The sequence below is a fragment of the Chelmon rostratus genome, chromosome 15 (assembly GCF_017976325.1).
Source record: "Chelmon rostratus isolate fCheRos1 chromosome 15, fCheRos1.pri, whole genome shotgun sequence".
NCBI classification, from domain to species: domain Eukaryota; kingdom Metazoa; phylum Chordata; class Actinopteri; order Chaetodontiformes; family Chaetodontidae; genus Chelmon; species Chelmon rostratus.
The window spans coordinates 3657418-3679877 of record NC_055672.1 but is presented as its reverse complement, the minus strand read 5'-3'; the positions used below and the strand labels follow the sequence as shown (position 1 = coordinate 3679877).

Genomic DNA, 22460 nt, shown 5'->3' with positions numbered 1-22460 from the left:
GCTGCTTAAATAGCTCGTAAATTCCACATTAGGGTGTAATTTCAGAATAGATTTTAGTAATGCCCAAACCCTTCATGATGCATGTTCTGCCTACTGTGAAGACCAAAATACTGCAGAGGTATCACGGAGCGATCTGACCATACTGTTGACAATAATCACCGACTTGGTTTGCTCATACTTCTCATCTTGGGCTTTGCAGCAGTATTTGAGTGCCTGACTTAATAACTGGGCTTTTTCTTGTCGGCGTAGTGATATATAAACTGGGTGAACTGATGTTTGGCTCCTTTTTGACAGCACTAAACTGTGTGATTGATTTAATTTGGATGCTGAATGGAACACGGAAGAGGATGTGCTAATACACCAACGTCTCTCTCCTGCTTAAGGAACTCCTCTGACGTTGATTATTTATTTAGAAATATATCAGTTGATGGTGTAACTCACTCCGGCTTCCACTCCAAAAACATGCTGAGGTTAATTGATAATTCTAAATTGTCCGTAGGTGTGAATGAGTGGTGTGCATGGTTGTCTGTCTATATGTGTAGCCCTGTGGTAGACTGTCGACCTGCCCAGGGTGTCCCCTGCCTTCGCCCGAGAGACAGCTGGGATAGGCTCCAGCCCCCCCGTGACCCTGCAAAGGATTCAGCTGTGTATAGATAATGGATGGATGGATGGATGGTATAACTCAGTCTGGTCCTTGAATAGGAATGACTTCTTCATCTTAATGTCCCTTTAGAACTAAGATAAGATCAACATGCAAATATTTAGCTATTTGAAAGATAAAACAACTCAGGACACGATGTTGGGAAAGTTATTCAGACAAAGGTCATCAATGTTTAATTTATAACAACTAAAAATCAATTAATAAAAAAATCACTCTCTGTTACTTAAAGCCGTGGTTTATCAAGCAGACTATGCTTAATGTGAACTGTGCTGATTTGCGCCTGTTTGAAACATAAAATCCAGCTGAAGTTCAGTTTCAGTTTCAGTCTGCTCCGTTTAGAAAATACGAGTAAACTGGACCTTTCTTTAATAACACATAGAGGAGGAAATGGCCTAAACCTCAAACCTTTAATCTCACTGTGGTCATGATTAAAATGCGATATGATAAAGCTGCATGGTTTATTATTATATTCATTATCAATTAATCTGCACATTATTATTTATTTTTGGTGTAAAATGTCAGAAAATAGTGAAAATAAACCGTTATAATTTCCTGACATCCTCTAATGTTTTGTTGTCCACAAACTTCAGTTTATTATGATGCACGACAGAGAAAAGTATAAAATGTTTAAGAAACTGGAACCAGCAAAAGTTTTTCATTGTTGCTCAAAAAATAATTTTCATCAAAACCATTGCTGATTCATTTTTATGTCGATCGAGTGTTGACTGTATCTTAATTCATGCGTCTCAGCTATTCCACCAATATGTGACAGTGCTTCCACCGTTTGCATTAGCAGGGAGCTCCAGTGAGTCAAACCAAGCGCGTCGAGGAAAATTGGGTGAGCGGCTTGGAAAAGCTCTACCAGAATCCCCCCAATTCTGCCTGTTGGGACGACAGGTCAAGGCCACCAGCAGGAATATCAAGAGCAGAATTCGGGTTAGCACTGACGGGCTTCATCGCTGCAGCTAGGATCATTCTTCGATGCTGGAGGAGTCCGACTCGACCAGAACTTAATGAATGGGTAAAGCTGATGACGGATAATGCATCATATGAATTAATGATAGCAAGAGTGAATTCAAGATTCAAGATTCTTTATTGTCATTGAGCATGACATGTCAATGAAATTTGACAACAAAGCAAATTTTACAAGGTCTGGGGTCAATTTCTGAATTATATAAAAGGGGAAAAGGTGCTTCTGACATGTGAGGGGAGGACGATTCATGTATGTATGTTTATTATCATATATTCTATTTGTGGACATATTGTTTAGTGCTGGGAGATGTGCGGCTCTGTTTATGTTTATGGGATGGGATTTGTGTGTAAATGTATATGCATATGCACGTTTTAGTTTTTTGTTATATAATTTTGTTGAATTCAGCCCAGCTGATTTGGAAGTTTGACGTCTTTGTATGATGTGACAAACAAGAAATCGGATAAAAACTTAAATGATAAAAAAGCCAAGTGCGTCTAATTTCTCCCTAAACAGCATCAACCAATGACGAGCGACATCACTCCACGTCCCAAACTGCACAGGACGAGGGCGGTGGGACATCATGTGTGAGAGACACAGGAGCAAAATGCAGGAAAGTCAGAACTTCTTGGCATGAAACACGTTAAAGAATGCCACGCCACACCGTCGCTGTGGTGTTTTCATGTCCAGAGGCGTGAGGCGCGCCTGCAGTGACCTAGAGACTCAGTAAGATGAGGGACAACCTGTTGTCATGAATTGCATGTGGGCGTGTTGGGGGCTGGTGTCAATCCTGACCAATTACATCGGTTCCTCTCTCTGGATGGGGAAATTAAAATTCTCATCAAGGACGTGCAGACAAGCAATTGTGCATCGCAGCAGCAGCGGACCTCCATCGACTAAAGGGACGACAGCAGGACAGAGCTCGGGTGCACCGTGCACAAGGAGACACAAAAATGGCACCGAAATACCAAACAGCTGCTTTAGCGAGGAAAAATACTGCAAGGAACTTAGAGAAAAGGCAGCTTTGCCGATGCAGAACTGCAGTTTGCACTGTTTACCTGCACGAAACAGAGCCTGCAGAGTCACTGATGTTTCTGCCATCCCGACTCTCTCACTTAAAAAACACTGAAGACAGAAATGTGCTTTTCCAATACTGAGTACAGTACAGAAGAATTAATCATGCTGTTATGGGTGAAATCCTATTATCATCGTTTATACTGCCATTAGCAGCAGCAGTAGTTGTTGTGGTAATTGCACCTCATTGATGTCAGAGTGAGAAAATCCTTTACCACTGAAACACCGAGCGATACAATCCGCGGCACGAACGCGACGCTTTTCACACCGAGGCCGACGTTCAGAAACTCGCTCACGTCACGCAGCATCTGTCTGTAGGCTGTCACTAACGCAGCACCTGGACTACGCTGGGTGATTAAACAGATCACGATCGTGATAAAGATTAATACGTGAAAAACACCTGCAGCCTCACGCTGACTCGACCCCGGCCGCCTAAATGACAGGAAGTGTTTTCATCACGCTCTGAGCACCGCGGGCCTCTGCACGACACAACGCTCCTCCATCGCTTCATCATTTCTCCCTGATGCACAACTGTCCATGGTACGGCTGAGTGTGTGTGTGTGTGTGTGTGTCAGTGTGTGTTTCATGTATTCAAATACCCAGATAAAGGAGTGTGTGTGTATATGTATGGAAATGTGTGCGTGGGAGAGGAAGAATGAAAACAAAAAATAAAGAAGATGGAGTAAGACAGATATAAAGTATACAGTATAAAGACAAACAGGAGACTGTGTGTGTGTGTGTGTGTGTGCGTGTGTGTTATTGCAGTGAATGTGTGGTCTTCTTCATTCTGTGTTCCTTGAACTGTGCATGATGAGTGCCTGTGCTGACACATCTACATAATTGTTTTGTGTGTGTAAACCAACAAATTATGTAGATAGAAATGAATTGTGTATGTAATTACGTGCAGTGTGTATGGACAAAATCTACACAGTTGGTGTGAGTGTGTATTTCTGTGTCTGTGTGTGTGTGTGTGTGTGTGTGTGTGTGAATTATTAAAAAAAAGCTCGTGTGAACACACTTGTGTGTGCGTGGCTTGTCGTGTCTTGTATGGACTTGTTTTTCTGATATTTCAGAGCTGGTGTGTGTTTGTATTTGTGTGTGTGTGTGTGTGTGTGTGTGTGTGGTACTGTATAATAATTTGTATGTGTGTGTCGATGTGTGTTTCTCCTCTGCCCAGATGGCTGTGCTCAGAGGCTGGAGCTTCTGAGATCTGTTGCCAGCGGTGAATACTGATCAGAGATCACTGTCACATCTACAGGACACACACACACACACACACGCACACACACACACACACACACACACACACAGGCACACGTCATCCATCTTCACTCACACACACCTCCACTTCCACATGGTCGAACTACTAATTTACACAGGTACGATGTGTCCTCCATGCTGATATTTTGTGGCTCTGCAGGCTGTCGGTCACACCTGAGGACGGACGCCCCGCCAGCACGACGCTGGGAGATTTCAGCTTTATGCTGTGATTACGATATTTGATCAGAAAATGTGGATTTAATAGCCGAATAGTTACTGTCACGTAATGGCAGTATCGCAGGTTCGATTCCAGTCCTGTCCCCTTCTCTCTCCCGTCATTTCCTGTCTTCCTCTTAGCTGCCACAAGGTGTCCAATAAAGACAAAAATGCCAAAAAGTGTGAACTTGGCTTGACTGGCTGGATTTATAATTGTTCTAATTTTATGTTCTTTCTACCTGGAATGGGCTTTTGAAAGCTTTAATTACAAAACAATTTAATCGAGTAGTCGATGGACAGAAGATGGATCAGCAACCGGTTTGAAAACTGATCAAGACATATTTTAAAAAGCCTAAAATGTTTAGAAAATGTCAAATATTCCCGAATTCCAGCTTCTCAAATGGAAGAATTAGCATTTTTAATGGGATTGTAAGCTGAATATTATTTGTTTTTGAGTGCTGATTGGACAAAACCTGAATTTTCAATAAGTCACCTTGAGCTTCCGGAAATTGTGAAGGTCATTTTTCATAATTGTCTGACATTTTATTGACTGAACAATTAATTTAAGTATGAGGAAAAGTCATTGGCTGATTAATCAAACACGGCAGTTACAGCCATAAAACACACAAGAAAAAAACATCTTCAGTTGTGTCATTTTAATTAAATAGACTTCCTCCTCTGAAATACTAAATATTTTTGGTTCCGACTGGTTTTAAAAATGATCATGATATTAATAAGAACATATTGCTGTATGTATATCATTTCATATGATCAAAGCTGATGTTCATGCCTTACATCAGACCAAACTGGTTTTACATGTAAAACAAGAGCTGCACAAACTAGTTTACTTTGAATCATCAATATGGATCACAGTTCTGTCCAAATATGATTCTACTGACAGTCTGTAAACCATAACGGCTTCATTACCCTTCAGCGGTAAATCAACAGTAACGATGAGGGGAAGGAAGCCGTTAATCCTCAGTGACAGAGTGTCACATGTTCCCCTGCTGCTCTGTTACAATCTGCAGTGATCGGGTTCTGTCCATTCTGAGAGCAACAAACGGAACCGGAAAGACAGACGGAACGCGCCCCAGCTTCAGATCAGAAACTCGCTGCAGTATTATTACATTGTGTAATAGCATGGTGGAGCTCTGTGGTAATTTACGGCTCCATAAAGTGAATCCCGCATCTCCTGACCTCCTCCCACAGCGCCAGCTGCTCCTTCACCTGTCAGCAGGTTGCCACTGGTAATGACACGATCTGGGAGACTGCTCGCAATATGCTGCAATAAGGTTTTGCTAATGCTCATGGATGACAGCGCCAATACAACATGTTCTGTAATGTGCACGGGCAGCTTCATCACTCTGACGGACAGCGCACGCTCTGCTTTATTCCAACATCCAGAGGGCAGTAAAGTGAGTTTGGAAAGCAAGAAATCCAATCCCCTGGCAAAGTAATTGTTGAGTCACTGGCGGTGATCAATAACTCCATCACATTCCTGCAGAGATATCTTCATCATCTTGTTCTGCTGGGCAGCCGACCGCTTATACGCGCATTATAGCCAAGGTTAAATTACACGATGGAGAAAATTAAAAACGATTCTGATGTTAATGGATGAGATGTTTGATAAGACAGAGCTGGATCAGACGTTTCAGATGCTTTTCACATCTCAACCTTCCCTGTGATTGGTTACAGAGCTCCTGAATACCTTTCTGCTCTGCTGCAGGGATCAAACCTGCCCTCTCCGCCGCTAATCAGCGCTAAGCAAATGAATGCAAATTACTCTTCAGAGGACGAGACACAGCAGTGTCCATCACGCCCTGAAATACACTCCGAGATGTAGTTAGTGTGCACGGCGCATGACGCTCACGCACACACACACACACACACACACTCTTTTACACATCTCACGAGAGCACGACTGAACTCCGACAAATAGACAAGACAGAAAAACGGATGCAAACACAGATATGTTCCCACACATGATGCCACACACGAAGGGTTGGCAACTACATCAACACGCTCGTCTGCACACACACACACACACACACACACACACACACACACACACAATATTCCTGCACTTGCATTATCCCACATAACACACACACACACACAGAGACGCAGTATCCCACTCTGCCTTCCCAGACAAAATGAAAGTGAGGAGGCAGCCGCATCACACCTCCAAATGGGCTCTGGTCTCTCGGAGGACTTTCAGCGAGGGGAGAACTCGCTGCTCTCCTGTGGCTGTCAGCAACACTAATCTGTCTGTCTTTCTCTATCTCACACACACGCACACACACACACGCGCACACACACACTCACGTTTCAAACACGCACACGCAGACGCGGCCACGCGAACGCACAAATCTTTTTTCCTCTCAATTTCTCTGCACAGACACAGATGAACACATTCGCACATGTGCACATTCGCACACGCACACGCACACACACACACACACACACACAAACACACTGTCGATCCCTCTCCACCTCCGTCTCGCAAGCACACTCGCACGAGCCCCGCCAGTGCAACACATGAGAAAGTGCATTATGAGCCCGGGCTTCCTCTGCATTCCAGCCGTCCCTGTTCGACAGGTAGGCTGCCTTTGCAATGCAAACATTTCTCAAGGTTCAGTTCCTGAACTGAAGAAATACAAAGCAGGAAGCTCTCGTGCCGCATACCAGAAATAAACAAGAAGAAGAACAACAGCAAACGCTCATAGAAAAATGCAAACCCCCCCCCCCCAACATCTGCATTTCTGTAAGCACAACAGGCTTCTACAACCACACCTCCCCTGAAAAAAACAGATTTCTGTCACAAACAGAACAGAACAAGTACACAGAGAGAGGAAACACAAAAGAAAAACACCAAGCGTGTACCGTACAGTAGAACACATGCACACCCAAACATCTGTCGTCCGTCAGAGTGGAAGTGGAGGTGGGCTGCACATGTTTTTCACGGGGGGGGGGTTCTCGGGTTTCACTAGGTAGGGAACCCCAAGGTTCTCCCAGTGAACGCTGTGTCGTGCACAGCTGAGGAGCAGCTCTGAGAGCTTTGATCCACTTACCCGAAGGCACAAAATGAAGAACTTTGTTGGTCTCCATGGCTGAGCAAGTGGTGGCGAATGCACACTTCCTCTCTCCAACCGCCTGCCCCCCCCAAGTCAACCCATCATGGTTGTGTTATCCTGTGCTGATGAGTGAGATCACCTCTGCTCCCTTGCTCTGCTCTGTTTCTGACTGCCTCTCAGACACATGCAGTGACTCAGCCCCGCTCTGCCTGCCTGTTCGCTGCCTCGCTGCTGGGTCCTAGTGCCTTCTCTTTTCCCCCCTCCGCTTCACCATCCCAGCTCACCAGTCGGCAGCCTATGGCAGGCCGGCATGCGGCGGGGCGAACCGCACGTCAAGACACACCTCCCCTACACGCTTCTCTCAACACAGCAAAGCCGACAGGCAACATGGCATCTCGCCGTCAGCCACATCAGCTCACCTGGTCGCCATTTCTCTGTGCGGTCGCCCCAACTGACCAAACTAGTTTCACCATGATTGTGTGCTTATCTCTCTCCGGGATCTCACTCAATGTGTCTACACTTGTACAGTCTTACTGGCTTGTGTTTGGACAATGTCAACTCAAAGCAAAGGCGAGAGCGTGACGTGTTGCACTGGGTCCGTTTAAGAAGAACTGCTTTGTCTTTCTCTGTAAAATATTGTGCATCATAATTAAATCAAAATAAACCTAATCCAATTCTGATTGACCTTTTTAGCCCAGATCAAAAAGCCAGAACTCTCTCTCTCTCTCTCTTTGGTTCCCTGTCTTTGTCTCTCTCTCTCACACACACACATATTAAGACACAGAACTGGTCTGTTGTTCATAGTTTGCTCTGATCTTGGTCTGATTCCAGCTTCTAAAATGTGAGAATTTGCTGTTTTTCACAGTTGTATTTCATTTTGAACTGCTCGCCTGGTAAAATGTGACTTTTCACTACTTCATGACATATTTTTATAGTTGATTAATTGAAAAAAATGTGAGAAATAAATGGCTAATTAAAATAAGTTAGTGGGGCCTTCTGGTGGACATATGGCCACAACGTCGAGCCTTGTTGCGTGTCATAAACCTCTCTGTCTGTTTCCTGAATGCATCTATATTTACAACTAATGGATAAAATGCCAAAAAGTGTCTCAGTTAGTTGAAAAATTAGTTGCTTGATGTGCAGGAACAAAGCAGAACAAAGTTATCGAAGAGGAAGCCACAATCAAAACTACGGCTAATTTTAGCAAATGTGCTTGTTCTTAACTGACACCAAAGAGTGTAATTTATGGCAAAGAGCGCAAACAAGCCCATCATGCCAAGCTAAAGTGACAGGGACTGGGATCAGATTTGTGTTGACACCTCCGCATCCAGTTGCCAAAATCTCCAGTCGTGCATGATGACAGGTAACCTGAACTCTGTCCAAAAAAACAAGCAGCTGCTGAGAGCATTCTGGTTTAACTGCAGCCGCTGTGAACTCACACAAGCCAAACACACAAATCGAACAATCAATTAAGGTTCGCGTGGAAGAACACAAACTGCAAATGCAATCAGAATCTTGCATTTAAATTGAGATGCGCAGAAAAAAAAGGTCAATGAAGTCAACCGCACACACCCACCCAGTCGTTTCCACCACACATGCATCCACAGGACAGCACTGTATGGTAAAATCACTATGAATCTGACCATTTATCAAGCGATCTCACAAAGAGACACTCTGTATTGTGCAATTTTATCTTTCCTTTGAGCCCCATCAGGCAATAAAACAAGCAATTTAAGTCCAACGCAAATTGTTCCGACGGGAAAGGTCATAACCCTGGAGAACAATAAGTCTTCGCATTATATATGATATCAACAAAGTTCCATCTGAGGTCTGTTACAGACATAATTTGGAAATTTAATGTGGGATCATGAAACATCGAACATTTAATTTCGTCTTATCTTGAGTTCTGTTACCGAAAAAAAAGTTGTGTAAAGGGTAAAAAAAGTAGTAGTAGTAGTAGTGATGTAGGCTAGCTGCTAGCTAGCACATCACAATGTGCAAACCAGCACAAACCAAATTGTGTTGTCATCGGCTTTGCTGCTTGTAAAAAGTGCCAACAAGTATTAGCTTTTCATAGCCGCAAGCTAGGCACATCGTCTCTGAGGAAACACGCCGACGGCTGCAGGAGCGAGCTGAGGACACGTTTCCAAGAACACAACTCACATGGCATAATTTCAGATCGTGCAAACCGGCGAACCGGCACAAGGCTTGATCTGAAAAACTGTGTCATGCAGACCGACAAAATATGCAGAGCGTGTTCGATAAAGCAGTTGACCGATGGCAGCGGAGCAGTTACTTTGGATATATGAGCAGATGATTAGCGCAGCGTCGGTTTTCGTTGTGTCGCTTTGCATTACGTCAACAAGTGGACCTGTGCAGAAATATTTTAAAGTTGCAGATTCTCTTCTGTTCTTAAATGAAAACACCAAAACTAAAAATCACTGCTGTCAGGAAATTGGATTTGCCTTTTTTTCCCATGAGGCAACTGCTGCTGCAGACTTGTCATTAGTATGAAAAGGGGTTAGGATTTGTTGTAAGGACGCAGAATGTAATGTCACCTCACGGAGCCGGTAAGCTGCACGCAACAATCCTGCATATACTTTTTAATTTTGGACGGGCTTCTGTTAAATAACAGCAAGCAGAACAAGTGAGGATGAACCATTTTTAACTGACATATTCAAGGAATGGGCTGATTATCAAATAACACCAATACTAAACATGATTTACCGTTGTTTGGGGAAAATGTTCGTTACTTAAAGAAAGCTTTCATTTTGTTAGAGATGATTGATTAATAACATGGCTTCAGAAAATTGCCTCAAATTTGCGTCTTTATTTCAAAAATGTCTCAAGATCACAACATTTTGCCTTTGTGGCTCTGACTCGAGCGGCTCTTTTTCATGTAATAATGAGCAGTTCGGACGGATGTTTAAATCCAGCGGACACAGAGGCGACTGGATCAAAAAGTTAATTTCCCACCCTGATGTAAATGCTCTGTGAAAGGTCATTCATTTGCATAAGCCAGCATATATAACATCACTGTGTGTGGTATGGCCAGTGGGTCTGCTTTGCATAAGAAGTGTTACGCGCTGCGAGGGCAAATGCGTCACTCAGTGAGCCAGGGTGCATTCTCCCCGGAGGATAATTCAAGTGTTCTCACCCACCGCGAACCCGCAACCCAGGTGACACGGCGGGCGCACTCGAGTGTGCGCGACGCCACGCGGCACGGCAACATTACAACCTACGTCTGAGTAAATGTCAGTAAGAGCGGCGGAGCTGACCACCTGGAGAAAAACATGGCCGTGCCGTCTGTCGCCTACAGGTGCTTGAAATGATGCGCTGAAGCCTCGAGGTTGATTTACGCTTGTTTCCATCTTTGTCGCCTACTGGAGCCGGAAAAGTCAAATCTTATTAACGTGATAACTGAGGTCAATAGAGTGGAAATGGAAAAAAAAAACCTAAATCTGCAAACACAGACTTGAACTGAATGCAGAAGAAGAAGAAGATGAAAAACAATCTAGAAAGCTGAAAGTCTAATCTCTTGCTTGCTTTTAAATGATGATGCTCTTGCTTCTTAATTTTACAGTGTGCATAAACATGCTCATGTTTTTGGTGAACAGTGAACTGATCATGTCCATTTGCAACCAATGAACATGAGTCTTAACACTGTGCTGGGTGGCGAAGGCATGAGCCGCCATACTCTACCTCTGATTGGCTTACCCTGATATTCTTATCATAATCCTAACCAATCTCACGCCTCATACTGAAACCTAACCAACCCAAACAACACAGGTAATGAGTATGAGCCAATCAGAGGCAGAGTTTGGCAGGTCAGGAATAGGGCGGGTCATGACTTGCACAAATGGCCATTCAGACGCAGTTATGATTTTTTTTTTGTAGTTTTAAATCAGTGCAGCGGAAGAAAACTCACATTTTTACGTTTATGTCAGCGCCATGTCTAGAAAAACAAGTCCAAACATCGGCCACATCGCCAAGAGACACATCGAGCTGAAGCAACGTCTGCGAGTGAACGATGATCACAAGAAGACCACGAGCCAACAGCCACAAAATTCCTCCACCCAAGTCAAACTCAGCATTTTGTAAAGGACCGGCACGCAGGCGCACTCGTTATTTCCTGGACTTCATCGTAGATCTGCAGACTTCGCTGCCTGTAAAAAAAAAGCAGACGAAATGATCGTGAACTGGTTCTTTTTAATCTGAACTGGACCTCGAACTAGCCTCGGATTAAGAAGCTTCGAGCAGAGCTGCTTCTTTTCAGACGTCATGCATCCCATAAAGCTGGCTTGTAGCTCACCCGCAGACTGATTCACATGTAGCAGCTTCTCCACAGAGGGGAGCTCTCCTGCTGTCTATGTTTGACAAATTACAACATAACTCATCACAATACATCAGTGAATACATAAACCCTCATGCACACATACACAAACATTTCTAATACGTTTCCCTAAAGTCGGTTCTTAAACCTGCAGCAGCTGATTTTGTTGACTTTCACGTCCAGCATCACCAAAGCAGGAGCTCAGTATTCACCTGCGTCAGTCTCTTACCTGTCGGTTCGGTGGCGAGCAGGAAGTGTAGAGTGCGTGAACAATAAGCCTTTGTAGGCTCATCACTGTGGGAGATCCCCTTCTCATTGTTTCACACTGTCATTTGATAAATTGTCAGATTATAGCTGCTTTAAACAATTTTAGCCACGACAGTGAGCTGAATACTTTACAGCTGAAGAATGAAATGCCCTGTTGGACAAACTGATGGTGAATGTTCCTAAATTACCTTTAACATGCGCCGCACCTGTGGCTAAAAGTACATTTACATCAGTGCTGCACTTTAATATGACTTTGAGGTTCTAGAGTTTTCCATTTTATCCTACTTTGTACTTTTGCTACATCTAAGAGGGAAATACTGAACCTTTTACTTCATTACATTTCTAAGTTATTTTAAAAAGCTATGATCAGTTTATAAAACATGAAGCATTGCTATAGATGAAACTACCCAACAGTATAGTAATTAGTTAAAATTACCTCCATCCATGACAAACTACAATCGTAAAATGCAAAAAATATCATAAAATATCCAAAAATATTACACATGATAATATAACACTGACAGGGGACGTGATTCTGCTTTATGAGATCTTTTACTTCAAGTAGCTTAAATTGGAAACAGACAACTTTCAAACACCCCCGGCGTTTTAAAGTGGTGTTAAAGTTGGCGCCGGGGCGGCAAAGACAGATCCTATTCAATTTTCCTCAAAGCAGCAACGACCGAGTGTGTTTCCATGAAGACATGTTCAACATGTTCACTGAGGAGAAAGTTCAACTGTCCCGCTTCTACGTGGAGGAATAACAGAGCGAGAGTTTTAACTACAGCAGCCGTCGGTGTCCGAGAGGAGAAGAATGAGTTCATTCATTCATTCAGTCTTTAATGGAAACGTGAAAGCAGACAGAAATTCTTCAGTCTGTGTTGAGAAACGTGAACTTTTTGTTTTGTTTTTACAAAAATCTGAAAATCTCATCTCGTCTTGCGGGACTTTTACTTGTAATGGAGTATTTTTCCTTTTCCTTTTGCTACTTTTACTTCAGTAAAGCATCTGAATACTTCCTCCACCGCTGCTCATCAGTCAGCAAAAAGGACAAAATCCACCAATACGCCATTAGATAAACTTGGCTCCAAATATCGGCCATGCTGACGCAGATCAGTCGGGCTTTATCAGCAATGATAAACATTTATTTGTTTGAATTATTCTCTACTTTTTCATCTCGCAATAATATTGTTTTAGCTTGAACCACGGGGAGACTGACAAATGAGAGCGAGAGTTGGCACTCGCTGTCAAAATACCACGAGAAAGGGAAACGGGAGTTATGTAAACAGAAATATTTAACTACTCGTTCGCTCTAATTATAGCTGCCAGGAACCAGACTCCGGTGTTAAAAACAGAGCAGCTCGCCGTGTTTGCACAAGGACAGCCTTTCATTACCTCATCTACAACTGTTCATTTCGACCGCACAGCCGTGCCACCCAAAGGAGTGGAGCGCCCTCTTCGGTCGTGGAAAACGCGTGCAGGCTGCAGCCGGCGGTGTTGGACTTAGAGCTACATGTCAGTGCAGCCATCAGAGGAGCTTCTCAGCCACATGTTGTGTTCAGTTTGCTGAAGATCTCTGTGCCAGTTTTCATTTGACTACAACAAATCCTCTGCACATCCTTTAAGACTTGTGCTGCTTGTCGATGTCTGTTGGTGTTCGATGCTTTTAGAGACATTTAGTGCTGAAGGGGAAGTACAGTACGTGCTCTTTGGGCTGCTCCCCACCACGCACAACAACACGGATTCGCCAGGCAGGCCACAGTCGTGCAGCGCCGACATGCAGCGTCTGATAATGCTTCCACTGCCGATTTTCTCTGAGTGCACATCAAACATAAAAACCAGTGTTGCCTGCCTGTTGAATAACAGAAACTGTATTTTCTCAGATTGTGATAAAGGCTGCAGTGCGACCACAGTTAGTCAAAAATGACTCACAGTGTTTACATTTAATGAAGTTTTTAAAATAAATTCTGGTCCCAGCTTCTTAAATGTGTGGATTTGGATTTTTTGCTCTCATTGTACATGAAACACTTTTGTTTTTGTGCTGTAATCTAAAGAAATTCTTGTGGAATTTTTCACAATTTTTGGACATTTTCTGAACTAAAAGGCAATAAGGTCAATAAAGTTATCGATTCACTTGGATTGCATACAGCGAAATGCATATGAATACTTTTTTCCATCTTCAAGGAGCCATCTGTCAGCCTTAATTCATTAGTTTAAAAAGTAATCATGTGTGATACATGTTTCTCAAACTCAAATGTCTACTAAAGACATATCTTACGATGCTCTTCTCAGCGCTAGCAGGCGCTCCTGGTGAAGGTTGATGTAGTTTAAGGAGTCCAGGAATGCCACAGGGCCATGCTGTTGTAGAGTTCAGCTGTGGTTTGAACTGATGTCTGCCTTGTTTGTGTTGAGGTAACTGTCTGAAGCCCTGTGAGTCTATAAAATAATTATAAATAAAACAGTTCACTACTTTCCTAAATGCTCTGTTTGTTGATTGTCATGTAGTGCACAGGTAGGTGGACAGCATCACTTACTTTATCTGCACCAGCCATGTGCAATTTGTGCAAATACTGTGAAATTCTATAGAATTTTTGGCACTATGTTTTTGGCAATATATAAATATATATTTTACATATTGTTTCTTTTTTATAGTCCTTTGTATAAAATGTACGTATATATAGTCAGCTTTTTATTTTGCATTTTGTCTTTCCCTATTCTGTTGCCTGTAAATTCTGGGGATTAATAAAGTCTTATCTTATCTTATCTTATCTTATCTTCTTATAGCTTTTAAACATTTTGACTTTACTATTATTCTGCTGTACAACCCAAATTTCCAAAAAATTAGGATGCTGTTGCTAATCCTCTCTGACATCTGCTCACCTGAACACAGCACAAAGTCAATATATTTAATGTTTGACCTCATCAGCTTCATTGGTTTTTGTAAATATCTGCTTATTCTGAATCTGATGCAGCAACACATTTCCAACAGGAGCAACAAAAGACTGGAAAAGATGTGGAACGCTCCAAAAACACCTGTTTGGATCATTCCACAGGTAAGCAGGTTGATTGGTAACAGGTGATAGTGTCATGATTGAAAGGCTCAGTGGTTCACAGCGAGGTTCAACACTTTGTGAACACGTGATTGGATTAAGTCTGTTTTTATTTACGTTTTACACGTCACAACTTTTGGAATCAGGGTTATAAAAATTAATTTATCGGTCGTTTCACTGGATGAGTTTTTGTTCTATCCGGACACACACATGCAGACACACACTGCGCTGTACTGCATGTGTGTATTGTGTCAGCCGACGGAGGCTGCTGTCAGCGTCCCTCCCTCCAGAAAATCCCATCATGCCTCCGGACTCCAGCGGAGGAAGACGGGTCTGCGTCTCGTTTCTGCTCAGAACGACACATTTAGTAAAAACGGCTCCTCGTTCTCTCCACCACGTTCTCATGACGGGAGCTTTCAGGTGAGATTATAGAATCAGTTCTGGGTGATGCTGAGTGCAAGGGGAGGCGTCTGGAATGACCCTGCGGCTCCTCCGCGGCTCGTCATCAGTGGGCGCTATGAGGCTGGAGGTGGGAATGGCCTCCGGGAAGCTCACAGCTTGGTTTGTGTGTGTGTGTGTTGGTGAGTGATGAATCACCACTTGTGAACCGCCTTAACCACTAAAAAGCAATAAAGTGCACAGAGAGAGGGAGTTTAGCAGTTAGGACCCCCTACTCTGGAGCCACATGTACCCCCCTGTCGGCCTTGGATTGAATCCTGCCAGAAGCATCTATACTGTGTGCTGTATGTGTGTCTCTCAGCACTCCTGCTGTTTTGATAAAGAGCCACAAAAAAATCAAGTAACGGTTTGTATGTGATAGGGGGGAACACTCAGAACGCCAACAGGGGGGGCTGCACATGAAAAGGTTCAACCTGCATCCAGAAGACTGAGTTAAGTCCTTTTAGATCAGTAAAGCAGATCTCAAAGAAAACAAGCAGACCTGTAGGCCTAACGAATCAAGTATTAATCACAACATAGCAACACATGAAACAAACTGAATCACAAGAATATAAATACAGAACAGGACGCATGTTGAAAAGGTACAAAACATGTAACAACACTGTTCCAGGATCTGGGATATTCTGTTATCACCGTATTAAAATCAATAGATCGTCATACTTTAAGACGTCTTGATGAGCTCTGATCTGCGTCAAAGTCAGCAATCAACAATTATTAAGATGTCCCAGTGTCTGACTTCCTGTCTGGCTCGATCTGCACAGAGCAGATCGACGTATCGTCAGTCAAAAATAGACTCGGCACTCTGCTCTAGAAAGGCAGCAAACAGCTCGGTCATACGCGTCGAGGACGGAACGTGGACGTCAGGCACCCCAAAGAGTTCAGAGGCGGAGCTGGACAGGAGTAAAGAGGACTGAATGCTCCACGCTGTGCAGAATGTTTTCATTTCTATGATTATTATCTATTTATTTCCTCCTTCCTTTGTCTATTTAACTGAAACCGACACACATATACATTCAACACAGCTGCAGCTATTTTCATTACCAATGAAACTGGCCGATTATTTTCTCAATCACCTAATTGTTTGATCTATAAAACAACAGAAAACACACACAAAAAAAACATCACAGTATGCTAGAGAGCAAGGAAACAGCTAATGTCTCGTTTTGTTTGTCCAAAAACCAAAAGACATTTCATTTCCTATGAGGTAAGAGATGGCAGCAGATCCTGACATTTGAACCATCAAATGTTTTGGATTTTTGCTTGAAAAATTACCTCTGTGATCAATCAATTATCGGAATAGTTGCAGGTAATCTTTGTCCATCTGCACTCAAACAAGCTATGAATCTTTGCAGCTCTAATATTAAGTCTTTCTTCAATAAGGAGCCAAACTGAAGCAGTTCCACCTAAAACTTTATTTTTTGTGCACAGATTAGTAACCTGTAAGGTCACATCTGAAGGTTACAGGTTGGTGCTGCTGCCCCGCTCAGGTAGCAGCAGGCCAGCTGCTGTGACACTCTTTCCACATACAGTCGATGCCACATTAGACATTGTTTCATCAGAACTGGTCGGCTTTGGCTGCTAACCGTTAAGTGCATAATGAAGCAACGGCTGCAAGATAAAACAGTGAAGGAAAATGCAGTTTAAATTGGGTTTAAAGCAGTTGTGCTTTGAGTTTGGATGAATATATGTGCATATACTTTTATTTGCTTGACACACAACTGCTTCCTTTGACACATCTTAAGCATCATGTGTTGAGTTTTGATCGTTCTGGTAATTTGTGCACATAAATTAGCCTCTCGGGCTCTGTAATTTCCCTCTGCAGTCTATGTCAAATAAAAAAAACGACTTATAACAACTGCAAGTTGCCATTTTGCCTGCTATTCTAATATGCAGCCATATTGTGCATGAGCCTGCGGTAATGATGTGATTTAACTGATTTGTAGTCTAGGATTGCACAGGACCGTGCTGCTGCAGTGTACAGTATGTGGCGTCCTTTTGTCCTTGTGCCAGATGTCAGGATGTGGCGTACAACCCGTTCGGATGCCGGCGTGCCTCTGCACCAGACTTTTCACTTGGTGGTTTTACAGCCTGCCGACCCTGTTCTGAGAAGCCGCGGGGCTCCTTACGTGGCTGCGGTGGTGTAGCATTAATGGTAATACAGCATAGCGAGTAATGGTGCACAAACAGCGACAGCGCTTGCTTCAATGAGTCATCAATCAGTGAGGGAATCCTGCTCCCTTCTTTTGACTGGGAACAACCTTCATTAGCAGCTGACTCTGTGTGTGTGTGTGTGTGTGTGTGTGTGTGTTTTAAGTACACCCTGGTGTCTGCATGTGTAGGCGTCTATCTTGTCTTTCTGTCTGTGTGTAGGCGCCTGTTTTGTCTTTCTGTTTGTGTGTGTGTCGATAAGCCTGTGTGCACGTGTGTGCACATGTGAATACGTGTGTGCGTGTGTGTGTGCACGGGGAAAAGTCTCTTTTTTTCCCTCAGCGTCGTCTTTGTTGTTTGTTGTTGTTGTTTATGCTGTACTCTGGCACAGGAAGAGAGAGAGAGAGTGATAATCATAATAACACTCAGGAATAGAGGAGAAAAGGGAGATGAAGGAACAAGGAGGAGGAGGAGGAAGATGATGAAGAGGAGGAAGAGAAGGAGGATGAGGGGAGCAGCTGGTTCTAGTTACTCTGCTGCCCCCACACATCACTGCAGGAGCTATCAGAATATAGCCTCCCGCAATTCCCTCTGTATGGGTATGGGTGTGTGTGTGTGTGTGTGTGTGCAGAGCTGTAAGTATTGCCAAGGGGATGAGGGCATATTTCAGGTCACAAACTAGCTACAGATTTAATTTGGAGAAGAACAACTTGATTATGTTCTCTCAGGCAAAAACGGCTCAGGAGACGTAACAGATGACACAGGTGAACACACACACACACACACACACACACACACACACACACACACACACACACACACAGTGCAGGGACACACAGTCCAACACACGTGCATGTGAGGTATCTAAAGAGACCATCTGATTATGATAGTATGATACCCAGGTGCCAACCGAAATTCATGCGCGAGCCCACCTGTCTGACATCAGTTTTGGTGGCACTGTGGTCCCGTGCTGTCAAAACGCCTCCATACAAACACGCTCACGTCACAATAACACGATTACTTACATGCTTTCATTGTTGGCAAGAAAACAGAAGCGATAAAATTCTTCACTGACATATGAGCAGAAGATGAGATTGAAGGTCGACTTGATGGCTCTTGCTATTGGAAAGTGATTGAGGAGCGTTTGTTTTTTGTGCCTTTGCAGCGCATACGGGCGGTCGTGCTCCTATCGCTAACGCTCATGTGGCTCTGATCGACCATTAGCTCGCCGTCTGCGCTTCCTGCGTACATCAAATCGACCGTTCGGATGGGCAACTGAAGGAAAATCAGAATATGAATGATTTTGCTGCAAAATGCCTGGATAAAGCTTTAGCATTGTTCTTTTTAAGTGGGCGCGGTTTAGGCTGAAGGTAGCAGAGCCATGTGACATCTGGCTCGTTAGCTGCCAGAAGCTTCACCTGTGTGGGGGGGGGGGGATCTGGACATGCCGTGATGGAGACGCCAAAGGCAACAGAGACAAAAGAGACTGAAAAAAAAAGATGAAGATGGCCATTCAGTGTCTCTAATGCACAGATTTCTTTTACATTTCGTAGCAGTTTGTCAACCTGGATTTGCTTCGACAGCAACAATCACTTATGATAAAAAATGCACACGGCAGAGTTTTGGAAGGTAAAGCCGTTTTCTTTCAGTGGCTGTTTCATTCGATTTGAAACCTCATAAAGAATTACCTTCGAGGATGTGCCGACCTTTTAAGGAAAATACCACACCGTGAAGTTCAACACTGTGATAAGCTCTCGATGTCACACTGCGGGCGCAAACCGGCTGCTTCAGCACTCGAAGACAACAGGAAACATGCTCACACAGCGGCTCGTTTCTACAAACAATTTGGTCCAGCGCGGAATCATTACCGGCAACTTCCTGTCGCCTGCTTTTAGCTGCCGCTGAGCACAAATCAACCCCGCCGACGCACAACGACTGGAAAACACTCCTGCTAAGCTGTTCACATGGCTCATGGAAATGAGAAATGTGGGCTCGTCCTTCGCGTATGCATCTCCACCCTCAGCAAACTGTTGGCCAGGCAACGCACAGAGCCGACCGTAAACAGGCGAGAGGCCATACATTCACACTGTAATGTAAAATAGCGAATATAGATATAATATGATCACCCAGGGGTGGGCGATACGGCCAAAATCTTTTATCATAGTATATGTGATATTATATCACAGTACAGTAACTGTTTAAAATAACTATACCCGAAGACTCAAAACAGCAAAACTGACTTTCTTTGTGGAGAGATGGAAGAGAGGTGCATCACTGCTACCAGCTGGGTTTGGATTGTCCATTCTGGGCTACTGTAGAAACATGGCTGTGCAACATGGTGGAAGAGGATCCACTCTGTAGATACAACGAGCTCATTCTGACTCTTTGTATTCAAACTCTACCTTTATTTACATTTTCATTTTAAATTTTTTGCTGTGACAACACAGCGGTTAAAGTTGGGTTAGGTTCAGGCACAAAAACCACTCGGTTAGGGTTATGAAAAGACCACGTTTTGGCTCAAAATACCCGCTTTCTGCGCCACAAACACAGCTGGAAAACGTCCAGACGTCTCGTTAGAAAGCTTCGTAGCCACAAACTCCTGCTTGGCAGTTGAACAGTGGTCTGGTGCTTGGCAGCGGCCTCGCCTTGCTGTCACGCCACCAGTACCCCCACCCCCCCCCCCGCCTCCTGATCAGGAAAACTCAGCTCATCTACACGGACTGATAATGTGAACTACGTCACTTTGATACCGATTGTAGAAATGTTGATGTGATACACATGAAACACACCAATTTAACACATCCCTGGTTTGCAGAAACGTCAAACACCGACATTTTATTCTGGTGCGTGGGCTGATAGGCTAACACTTCGTCCTACAGCCCCAGCACGGTAAGTTAACCAGCACCAGGGTGGGCACATCCCATCATAAATGACTGCTGTTTGCTTTGGTTAACTTTTTGCCTGCCATCAAAATGATGGATGCCAGGGCGGCCTAGAGTTTGACAGGATCAATCCTCACATGTGTCCAGTAACAACCACGCGCCCCCGCGGAGTGCCACACAGTAAATCCCACCTGCTCACTTAGAGTAAGCTGTCCTGGAAGCCTGCATCACGTAACTGCCTGAGATGGAAAATGAGAATTCCAGTGCAGCAAGCATAGCGGGGACGTTTCAGCCCACGTCTAAATGGGGAAGGCTGACGGAGCGCGCTCGTTTTCCCGGCACCCCACAGCACTCATTCGCTCACATGCAAAAGCTACCCCATGCAACAATCTTGCTTGCTCAAGGGCACGTTGCTGGCTCTTGTTCACTTCCTCAGATTTGTCACAAGGCACGCCTCGAACCTCTCGGCTCCTTCAACCCCCAAAGGTATTCCTGACAAAAAATGTGATAAGGACGGGCTTAATTATTCCCCAAGGGGGAACAAAGTGAGCAGCACAGAAAAAAAAGGTAATAAATGATGAATAAAAAATGGCATTATGGGATAAATGTCTCTTTGAAGCAAATGAAAGGTTTCTGTCGAATGGCTTGAGTTGGATAATTGGTTGGGCTGATATGCAGCCCACAGATGCGCAGACGTGATCAATAAGTCCGGTCCAGTGCCGACACAGTAAGGATGTGCCTCTGCAGGTTTCCAGAAAATCCTCATACATCAGGATGTGAAGAAGCAACAAAACAGCAACGCAAATGAAGACTAAATCATCCCGGTGACGAAGGATTTCTAAGCATAAGATCTTGAATATCATCACAAGCACACTCGATAGGATAAAAGATGTTGTCCAGAGAGACAGAGACACGTACACACTGCCCTCTGCTGGAGGCTGCAGAGGCTCAGAACAGGTTTCTATTTTACATTTTGTTCAATGGGTTGAACATTTTGAAAATTGCATGAAAATGAGTACAAGGTTTAGGTCTTCGTCTACGTTTATGCAGTCAGAAGCACAGTGAGTGAGTATTAAACAAACACAGAGCGGTTATCTCAGCGAGCCTCGTCTGATCTGGGATTGGTCAGATACACAAATGTGCAGACTGTGTGTGGAAGCAGCATTGAAGATGGCGCCGTGTCCTTTGACCCCAGCTTCCCCTGCATGTTTCCCCTCTTCAGAGAGATCCCCTCTACCCTCCCCTCCACACACACACACACACACACAGAGGAAATGTTTGTTGTCTTTACATTTCCAAAAGGGCCTTATGGGGAAGCGATGCTGACACAGACACTTTTAACTTTCTAGTGAGTGAGTGAAACGGTCACATCAGCAGCATGGACCATCCTGCCTCCGCCGCCCTCGCTGTAAATCACTCGCTCTTACAAGATGACCAGAAAACTACAGGAACGTTTTAATGGCCGTGACCTGCGCGCTTAACATGTTTCAAATCAAACTTAAATGAAATCTTATGGCAAAATATTTGTCAAATACTGCACTTGATGAGTTTATTTTGAACTGTTTTCTGTAACAGACGCTGTGGATGTTAGTTAGTGGTCGAGATGGTCGTATTTCACTCTGTCCTTAACAATGTGTCAGAATTATTGTAGATTAATAGTCATAGTAAATCCAATAATACTGCTACTCTATCTGATGTGTGCTTAAAGAATTAATTTAGAAATCTCTACCCATCTCTTTTGGAGAAAATTATAATTTCCTGATGTTCATCATTCAGGATCCAGTCTCAAAGTGTTTCATCAGGATACAGGCTCCTACTTTGTGCTATTAATACATTTGCAGAAGTGCATGTCACTATTATGAAAATAGATTAAGCTGCCTCGTTTTGAAACGAAGCCTTTTCCTTCGCTCGTGGAGACTGCCTCTGGAAAAAAAATGTCACTCTGCAGCGAGCTTTAAAATTCTGTGCAGCTACAGAGCGCATTAAAAACGCTGCAATAAACTGCAAAGGGCACCTTGTTGTATTGTGCTCCATGCAGGAAGACAGCAAAGACACGGTTAGTGGACAAA

At 43.8% G+C, this 22460-nt stretch overlaps 1 protein-coding gene across 3 annotated transcripts in view; it reads right to left on the bottom strand.

Moving 5' to 3' along the window:
* The window catches only part of slc4a11 (solute carrier family 4 member 11), an 83808-nt gene extending 76399 nt beyond the window's left edge, over positions 1-7409 (bottom strand). For 2 of the 3 annotated variants that reach the window (XM_041953550.1, XM_041953551.1), the window contains exon 1: positions 7253-7409. In XM_041953550.1, the coding sequence (XP_041809484.1) occupies positions 7253-7289 (37 nt within the window). In that variant the 5' untranslated portion in view covers positions 7290-7409. The remainder of the gene's footprint in view (positions 1-7252) is intronic. The other variant, XM_041953552.1, reaches the window with a different exon arrangement.
* Between the last annotated feature and the right edge of the window lie 15051 nt (positions 7410-22460).